The sequence below is a fragment of the Hippocampus comes genome, unplaced genomic scaffold (assembly GCF_001891065.2).
Source record: "Hippocampus comes isolate QL1 unplaced genomic scaffold, H_comes_QL1_v1.1 scaffold339, whole genome shotgun sequence".
In the NCBI taxonomy this organism is placed as follows: Eukaryota; Metazoa; Chordata; class Actinopteri; order Syngnathiformes; family Syngnathidae; genus Hippocampus; species Hippocampus comes.
Window position 1 is genome coordinate 650,768 of NW_017806854.1, and position 9,672 is coordinate 660,439.

General features: G+C 43.5%; 2 protein-coding genes across 2 annotated transcripts; one reads left to right on the forward strand and one right to left on the reverse strand.

The window, feature by feature from the left end:
• The first annotated feature begins 3,839 nt into the window (after positions 1-3,839).
• On the forward strand, positions 3,840-7,282 carry LOC109508152 (proteasome 20S subunit alpha 6). The gene is made up of 7 exons (XM_019858023.1): positions 3,840-4,009; positions 4,651-4,745; positions 4,982-5,063; positions 5,385-5,540; positions 6,253-6,431; positions 6,550-6,644; positions 7,071-7,282. Exons 1-7 carry the CDS (start codon positions 3,934-3,936, stop codon positions 7,126-7,128), a joined length of 741 nt encoding a protein of 246 aa, XP_019713582.1. The 5' UTR covers positions 3,840-3,933; the 3' UTR covers positions 7,129-7,282.
• Positions 7,283-8,511: 1,229 nt separating this feature from the next.
• Positions 8,512-9,672, reverse strand: LOC109508122 (NF-kappa-B inhibitor alpha-like; the record flags this gene model as incomplete). The annotated part of the gene is made up of 4 exons (XM_019857965.1): positions 8,512-8,934; positions 9,021-9,281; positions 9,370-9,458; positions 9,543-9,672. Coding segments are annotated over 4 exons (510 nt in total), but the record flags the coding sequence as incomplete, so codon positions are not given.

Below are 9,672 nucleotides of genomic sequence, written 5' to 3' on the forward strand. Positions count from 1 at the left end.
ACAGTGGTCTCATTGTTCCTTTTGGGCTTCATCATGCTGGTTTGATGCATCACTTTCCTTATTTGTTACTCGCACATGTCGTACAGTCGATCTGTCACAGTTGCCGTTGCTACAATATTTCCAATCCTCACATTGCTGACTTTGCCTTCACTCGGAAATGCAGACTCCCAAAATTATGCTCTTAGATATGTTTTTTTTTTTTTAAAGTTCTCGTTCCCTTTCGGGGAACTAGAGTGGCTGATGGTTAAACCTCGGATAGGCGAGCCAAGGACAGATGCTGAAATCAAGTCAAGTTTATTTATAGCCGTTAATCACAAAACGGTGTCAAGGGGCTTTTATGATATCCAATTTTTTTTTCCAGGAGAAAAAAAAATTGCTTGGAATCTTAGGCCGGTCAGGAAGAACTGTTGCTACTGATGCTACACCATCAGTGACTCGAAATTGAATTTAATTAAGTAAAAAAAAAAAAACAGCAACAACAACACAAGAGTGTGAAGATTACAGTTCAGAGGCTTTTGGTGAAAAACTAAAATTGCACACTGTCAGTGCTGACCTGTGTAATTTGCAGATGGCTATTAAAAGATGAGGATTAGTGTGCTGCATGTTTAGGTCATCTCGTGCACCACAATGAGATAGCGTAAGAGGGGGAGACGAATTAAAGCAATGAGGTAATGCTTACTTAGCTCATCAGTTGAAGCTAGTAGTTAAATCTGAGTTAAATACACATGATTGTTCCAGAATAAAAAAAACTGAATGGACGGATAAACAGTGTTTTGTGACAGACTTAGATCGTTTTAAAGATGACATTCTATCATAATCCATTTTTACCTCTGTTTTATCCAGCACATGACAAAAAGAGTCTGTGACCCGTTTTAAGTGTGACATGTATGCATTTGGAGATTGGTTGCAACAGCCGATGAAAGGCAAATGGCCTGCAAAACGCTTTTGACGCTGTTGCAGGATCGTATCGTCACTCATCATTCAAGTGCGTGCGTATTTTATGTTTGCTCCACGCCTGCTGATTCTCATTCTTGCGAGACAAAACAAAGGTTTCCTTGACAATCAGATAACTCAAACAGTCGTAAAGGCACGAGTGGCATTCTGTGGAACTTCATAGTCATCATGACTTGCTGGCGACATGTTCCGAGTGTTACTCTAGCACATGCCTTTGGCTGCAGGTTCAGTCACGCTGCTAAAGTTTAAGTGCTCTGTTTTACATTCGAGATTCATTTGAATTAAATGCTGGTAGAAACTTTTACACAAGGCAGCTCCACTTCCGAAATGAAATCAGGCCTGGCAACGGTCACATGGATTCTGACACATGTCTTGCCAAAGGGCCATGAGTCTGTCTGAATTATTTCTCCACAGTGAATTAGATTGGCCCGTTCATTTTAGATCAACGGAAGCATTTCATTTAAAACGGAATGATTCGTTCACATGCGCTTTCAAAGTGTTTTGAGGAGGCTTTGAGTTACCCTTTGTGACTTTGACTTTCAAGAATTCTAATTCTATATTTTGGTTATTTATTTTAGAATGAGGGCGGCGCGCTGTTCGGCTGGTTAGCACGTCCGCCTCACGGTGCACAGGTGCGGGGTTCCATTCCGCCTCCGGCCTACCTGTGTGGGGTTTTCATGTTCTCCCCGTGCCTTTATGGGTTTTCTCCGGGTACTCTGGTGTTCTCCCACGTTCCAAAAACATGCGTGGCAGGTTAATGGATCACTCTAAATTGTCCCTCGGTGTGAGTGTGTTTTGCTAAAAGTTACATTGTCCTACACAGTTTAAGCATGTACATAGTGTGTATGCAAGACTTTTTTTTACTGTGTCATATTTCTACTAAAGCCTGCAAAGCGTGAAATCAAATGTATCTCTTCTTTGCTAAAGCCGACTGTTTATGCAAGGAGGCGAACAAAGGGTGCACTAGGCATTGCAACACTACCAAGTGACATTGCAGCCATATGTGTGCTTGCAACACGACAGACCACAAGCTAAAATAAAAAAAAGCATGCTGTTCCCTGTATTTGTGTCAAAGTTAAAGAACCAAGTAGCACTGTTCCCAGCATTGTGCCACTTCTCTTTATCTTCTTTCTTGCATGTAGCTTGCTTGGCTCTACCCAATAAAATAAACAAACAAACAAAAAAAACAAGCTTAAAGGAAAACTTTACTTTATTGTATTTATTTGCATGGACGATTAGTGCTTTCTTAAGCTATTCACATTTAAGTGAAAGCTCTGATGCAGACTAAAACAGTAAATGGAACAAAATGTGTTGCAACATTGAAAATTTTGTGCCTGAACAGCACCTGAAATAAGCGGAACTGCTTCCCACACATCTTCAAACCGACCCGGGGGTGGTGGTAGGGGGGTCTTTCACACACAAAGTGGAAACACTATACAAATATGAATGAGAGGTGCTTTCGTGTTAGGGTTTGGGTGTGACCCCAAGAGCACGACAACAGGCAGGTATAGTTGAAGCCAACACTTGGCGTAGTTTATTCGAAGAGTCTTCGCAAAGTCACTCAGGAGGAAGCACGAGGAGTCCACAAGGAATTGTCCACACAAGGAACAAGCAGCTGTAGGAAATGGCAACAAAGTCCACTGGCGTGGTGACGGCACGAACTTGCACTGAGGAATGGTCTGTGAGTCAATATGTACCAGTCCAAACGAGCAGATAGGCAACAGGTGGGTGATGAGCTGACAAGTCTCAGGTGTGAGGTGCAGAGCACCCTGGCTGAGGAGGCTGCCTGGCTGGCCCCTCCCTAACAGTACCCCCTCCCCTACGGGTTATTATTATATTTAATTAATGTTCAGAAGTTATCACCTTAACTCTGATTGATGTAGGTTGTTTGAACTATTTTTTTGAATTTGTTTTTGAACTCAGCAAGCGATTTACTCATTTTCAGGTCCGTTTCGAAATTATTCCACAGATTAACACCTTTGACAGATACACTCCTTTGCTTGATGTTTGGTCTTGTTTTGAATTTTTTGAATAAGTTGGTAGCTCTCAAATCACAGCAGCTTTCTCGAATTTCGAAAAACTTCAGAATGTTTTGGCAGAGCAGGTTATTGTGTGATTTGTACATTAATTGGGCGATATAAAGTTAACCAGGTCATAAAATTTCATCGTATTTAATTTGATAAATAGTGGATTTGTGGGTTCCGTATATTTTGATCTATTAATAATTCGGATTGCTTGTTTTTGTTGTTTTAGAATAGGGAGTGTGTTTGTTTTACAGGCAGAGCACCCTGAGTGGAAACACTATACAAATATGAATGAGAGGTGCTTTCGTAGACTAAGTTCAGAAGTAGAGGGGACTCAAAGATATACCAAAAGGTTATGCGTGGAAAATAAAGAGTCAACATAAAGGCAGTCAGCATGGGTGGAGGGGGTTGACTATTTAGGTCATGAAATTCCCTCTCATGAATAAAAATAAAATGCATTCTTGAAAATCCGAACCTGAAATCTTCTGCGCGACTGAATGATTCTTGCCCCTGCATAATTTCTTCCTTGTTTTCATTGAACAAAAAAATAAGAGTTTATCAATTAAGAGCGGTTAAAAAAAGCACGACAAATATTCTTGTGCATCATAAAAATGAAATGGTTTTGCAGGATTGCCACGGAACTGGAAACATATGTTACGCACTCGCCATTTGAAAACACAATCTTACATTGTTCTACATGACCTGCTTTTATGCTTCAGGACATTGCAGTCTGGACTTTTGTTGACTGAAGTAAATCATTTTAATCAATAATTCTACTTTTGCCGGTACTGTACCTCCTTATTCGCAAAGCGTTCTCCGTTTCCATGGAGACGGCAGGAACCTTTCACAGCGGATGTAGTTTTCGCCTAAGATGCTTCGCTTCCGGGTTGAAACAGCGCACTAGCCGCTTGCATATTGTTTCGGACGAACGCCTCGTTCAAGTTTACTTTGGAAAATGTCCCGAGGCTCAAGTGCTGGGTTTGATCGCCACATTACCATCTTCTCTCCTGAAGGAAGGCTTTATCAAGTCGGTCAGTATGTGTCGTGTTTTGGAAAAGTTGCGCCATGTTTGCTAGCCAGCTAAATGCGCTGTCATGCTTCGGTTAGCTCCCCGAACTGCTTGCAAATAAGGCATTGCTGCCGCGAAAACATGACAACACGTTATATTTATTCATATAGAGTGTACTTGTGTTGGCAAGGTTATGGTTTGACAACTTCGATATTCCTACGAAAGTCAAACGGCGTGAACCAGCAATTTAGCGGCAAGCTAAAATTTAGCGTGTCAGTAGTATCACTGATGAATTCATTGTTGTTGTACCTTTCATACAACGGAGTGTCATCATCGTTGAATTAATGACATTTTTATTGATCGGTTTAGTTTTGAAGTTGATCGCCCAATCTTTACTTGGTCTAAATAAAAATGAAAGCGAAAGTATCACTCTTCTGAATGCGTGTAATCCAACGCTTGGTAATTATACGCTAAAATCTATAAGATTTGTCCATTATGCAGAAAGAAATACTGTGCACAAAAAGAGCCCCGTCGTTATTAATTTGTTCATCGACGCTCATGTATGGTTTGGTGTGTTATAACTTATGCAAACACACCAACCCATACAAAGCAACTGTCTCATGAACGTAAATGTGTGACCATCATCCTGTTTCCCACTCACAGAATATGCTTTTAAGGCTATTAATCAAGGTGGACTCACATCAGTCGCCGTCCGTGGGAAGGACTGTGCGGTTGTCGTCACACAGAAAAAAGTACCGGTGAGTAGTGTATTATATGGTCCTGTGCTTTTCTAGTTGTAATCTTGATGTTGAAATAGTAACTGAGTAGACTTATGACTTGGAGAATATTATATTGGTCATTGTGGACACGCCCAAGCCCCTCTCTTGCACTTGTTTCGTACTTAACACTGATGCTACAGTCTTTGTCAGTTACCAATTGCATGTTAACTGAGGTCTATTGATCGTCAATGACAACTTTTTTTTTACTTTGACAGGACAAGCTTCTGGATTCCGCCACAGTGACCCACCTTTTCAGAATAACAGATAACATTGGATGTGTAATGTCCGGAATGACAGGTAATCAAAGAGAAGACACTGACACGATCAACACATTTCATCTGTCAGATGTTGGGGTTTATGAACATAATATGCTCCGAGAAGGCTTGTCTGCACATTTTTCTGCACTGCACGTTTTTTTGGTTTGTTAATTCCAGACTGTTTCTCCTTGCTGCAGCCGCCTTCCCCAAAAAGTCACAAAACTAACTATGCGTCAAGCAGTGTTAATAATGACTAAAGCCTCAGCTACAAAAGAATGTTACCTGTCATATATGTGCAAAGAAGCGATGTTTTTCAAAGAATGACTTTGTTTTTCTCCCCCCTCCTAAACAACATTGACAGCTGACAGTCGGTCCCAAGTTCAGCGCGCTCGCTACGAGGCAGCCAACTGGCAGTACAAGTACGGCTATGAGATTCCGGTGGACATGCTGTGTAAGAGAATTGCAGACATCTCTCAAGTCTACACGCAGAATGCCGAGATGAGACCGCTGGGCTGCTGTAAGTAATGATTACAATCAGACAAATCTTCAAATACTTGCCTCCAATTTAATAGACGCTTTGCCCTTTAATTAGCGCTGGGTGCGTCGACCGCTTAACCCCGAGGTCGCACAAAGCATCGCCGTTGTTCTGGTACACTACACCCTGAAGTAATATGACGTCATTGCCGCTTGCCAGTGATAACTTGCCAGTCAAATAAACAAGAGAATAACTGGATATCTGTAAACAACAAACAGAAACTTGTTTTTGTCACAGGTAAATGTCATCAGAGGTTGCACTCCAACATATGGTGCAACTTCCTCAAATGTAGAGGCGTTCTTGAAAGAAAAAAAAAAACATGGCCTTATTCTTTTGACAGAACTAACCAGGAGAACTGGGTTCAAAATAAATCCATTATATAATTTAAAGCATTACAATTGCTGTAATTACATAATGGCTTAAGTAACTTTTTCATGTGGCGACGCAATGTTAAAACATTACTCCTTTTTTGTGGTGGTGGGGGGGGGGGGGCAACATCAAGATTGGTTTTAATAAATGGCTTCAGCTTCGCACAGCAGAAGGATTAGGTGCCCAAAGCCCAGTACAGCAAAAAGGTTGACGTGTAATTGATCCGGTTTATTGTTGCGGAAATTAAGAAGCCCTTGGGCTCCTTGCTGCAGATCGCTGCTCAGTATGCCACATCAAGTGTGTCCTTGCTATGTCGTACCCGCAGGTATGATTGTGATCGGCATCGACGCGGAATGCGGGCCGCAAGTCTACAAATGTGACCCGGCAGGCTACTACTGCGGCTTCAAAGCCACCGCCGCCGGGGTGAAGCAGACCGAAGCCACCAGCTTCCTGGAGAAGAAGGTGAAAAAGAAATTGGACTGGACCTTCGAGCAAACTATCGAGGTATTGTGATGCGGAAGTGACGCAATCAATGTCAAGTGACTTTTCGGGTTTAACATCGTGGAAGGTTAGCCTGTAAATTGCTCATGAAATCCCCCTCGTGCTTCAACTCTTGTTTTAGACGGCAATCTCTTGTCTGTCAACTGTCCTCTCCATTGACTTCAAGCCCTCCGAGCTTGAGGTGGGCGTGGTTACGACGCAAGACCCCAAGTTCAGGTAAAGACGGCTCTCCATGTTTCCAAAAATAACAATAAAAGGAACGCAGTTTTCACAAAGGGCAGGAGTTCGTCTTAAATGGGATTGTCGGAGATGGGAGTGCGGATCTTGAAACAGGGCGAGGTGACGTAATTACGAAAGAGCTTTGTCGTGATTTAATCCTTAGTCTTGTGTGGAATGTAATTTGTGTTTTAAAGTCTGGCAGCATCGTGAAAGCAAACTCATATATAAGTTTGTCTGTATATATGCTGTCATGTAACCATAAAACGATGGGCTCTATGACAGCTGGGAGTAAGGCCATTTTATCAGAAACTTCCCAAAAATATCAACGTAATTTCTGCAAAAGGTCCAGTAACAAAAGTGGCAACTGCAACAATCTGTGTGAAAGGGTCTGCCCGCCATCATCGGCCCATTTCCTCTTTCCAGGATTCTGACGGAGGCCGAAGTGGATACTCACCTGATGTCCCTGGCAGAGCGGGACTGAGCGAGAAGAGGAAGTGTGCCCTGTTTTGAATTTAGTAAGAGCGAGATGGGATATGCTGCTCTCACAATGGAGGCTGGCGTTATCTCGGTTTGCTGTACATTTCCCCCACCGATACATTCAACAATTAAAAAAAAAATGTTTTGGAGTAAAATAACTTTGGCCGTATTTTTATCTCTTTGGCATGACCTACGATTTGTTTGCATTGAGCGGCATCGATTTGAGGTTTTCAGCAGTGGCGCTCATGTGACTACATCCGGCCGGCTTCATCAGAACTGCTTTCGTGTGTCAAATTTAGAAGTGGCAAAAAGCTGTCGATGGGAACGCTCGCAACTTCCTGTTGTAGAACTTAAAAAGCACCAGAATCAGATGACACTCTGAATTGCGCTTCAATGTTTTTTTTTTGGAGGGGAGGATTGGGGGGGGGGGGTTCACTCCATGAGCAGATTTGACCTTATTTCGTCAAGGCACTGTACATGTGCACAAACCAAACAGATCCAATAACTTGAAATCTGTCACAGATTTTGTTCACTTACCCTGCATAAAAAAGTGCTAACGTTTGCGCGAACGTCGCGGCAATCGTGTATTTTGGGGAAATGGCGGCTTTCATTTCTTTGAGTGACAAAATTTGTCATCAGTCAATCTTGATCAAAAATGATGTCATCAATTCGTCAGTCCGGTTTCTTCCAGTCTTCAAATGATTAGTCATCGTCCCCACCTATCGCTGAATCACAAATCAAAACTATAAATCCCCTCTCAGATGTCATGTTTTCCTAAATCAAGGAATCATTTTCGGAGCTCCCCTGTCATGTGGAATTGGATGCGATTTTAAAAGGAAGCAGATGAGTCGCTTGGAAAAACCCGTCAAGTCCCGCGCACGTGTATATGGCCCACTCATGTTTACAGCCCTGCGGACAATTCTAGGCGCTGCTATTAAATCTTATCGTTCTGGGATCTTTTGAAAAGTGTCGGTTCAGGACAGGCGTCACAGTTGTACTGGTCACGGTCATTCTTAGACAAAAAAATAAATAAATTGATGACCAGGATTTGGATGGATTGTACTTTCCACGTTTCCCATTCATTGTGACTAAGCAACAAGTTAGCGCCTCTGACCTTTCCTCTCAAAGTGCGTCTTAGATTCCTCGTGTCGCGCGACAGTTTTGGAGGCAGGGCGGAATATTCAGCACGTTGTGTGCGCCGCCATGGGACTTTTCACAGCGTGACTCACACACTGTGAGCTCACCCCAGACCGCTTCGTGGGGTTGAATCGGATCGTTTTGGTCCATGTGTCTTTCAAAGTGTGGCTCATAACTCTCAGCGCTGTCAGTTTATGTGTCGTGACTAAGTGTGGTTGTGTTCCAGTAAAAATGCCTCACACAGAAGGGATCTGGAATTCACTCTTCACAAGTTTTCTTTTTATTTTGCATGTTATTTCACCGATAGTGTTTCATTTCACAACATATTTACAGGTACAAAAATAATATCTCTGTATTTACAATTTACTACAAAAGACCAGTCTGGTATATTCACATCATTATACCCTTCTACAGTATTGCAGGGGAGAACACATGGACCTTTTATGGTCTCGCCGTGCGTTCTGGGTGCTAATTTCTGTTTTCTGGATCGAACTAGACCAGAGCAGATGCCGTCTTCCTTCTTGTGATCGCCGGGCCAGCACTCGGCGGACGTCCCGGGCAGGTTTTTGTCCTTTCTTTGGGCCGGGGTTCGGTGACCTGATAGCAGCTCTCGACAGCGCCAGTGGCAGGAGATCGTCGGCCTTTACTTTCCAAACTTGATGTCATCGTACAACTGTCAAAGAAGCGTCAACATTTACAACCTTGACTCGAATATGGAAATGCTCGCCATGTGAGCAGCTGTCATTGATGGACACCGACCTCATCCTCAGTCAAGTCCAGATCTTCCATATCGCTCTCGTCTGATTCGCTGTCGGGCAAGGCCCTCAATTCCTGTGCCGTCTTCTCATACAGCTGCCGGCGGATGTCGTCGTTTTGCCGTCCGTAGGTGAGGTGGTACGGCGTGAACCCGCCGTAATTGAGGCAATTAACGTCAGCGCCGAGGTCAAGGAGGCGACGGACCAGCGCCGGGTTTTGGACGTCCACCGCTAGATGGAGTCCCGTCCTACCGCTGCATTGCTCCTATAAACCAAAATGAATGGTTACTTCGCTACTTTGCTCCAAACGGGACTCGTCGTTGCAAACTTGACTTGAACTTGATGACACCCACCTGTGCGTTGATATCCGCGCCCAGCCCAACTAGATTCTCCACTAACGAAATGTAGCCGTGAATCGACGCTACGTGAAGACAGTTTTGTCCTGGGGGGCAAAGAAGAGCAGTTCAGAACCCGTTCTCAGAGAAACCAGCCTTGCATATTTTTCTTGGCAGAATTCCGAACTTACCGCTGTAGTTGGGGAAGGAGATGATGGAGGCGAGGTGGCGCTGGTTTGTCTGGGTGATGACGCCGAAGCAGGCGAGGGAACCTTTCTTGCAGGCTATGTGCAATGCCGTGTTGCCGCAGTCGTCGGCCCG

Excerpts from the sequence above, each read along its gene's own strand:
- LOC109508152 (XM_019858023.1), top strand. The coding sequence starts at position 3,934 with ATGTCCCGAGGCTCAAGTGCTGGGTTTGATCGCCACATTACCATCTTC. Across the intron at positions 4,746-4,981 it reads TCACACAGAAAAAAGTACCG|GACAAGCTTCTGGATTCCGC; the intron begins GTGAGTAGTGTA and ends TTACTTTGACAG. Across the intron at positions 6,645-7,070 it reads ACGCAAGACCCCAAGTTCAG|GATTCTGACGGAGGCCGAAG; the intron begins GTAAAGACGGCT and ends TCCTCTTTCCAG.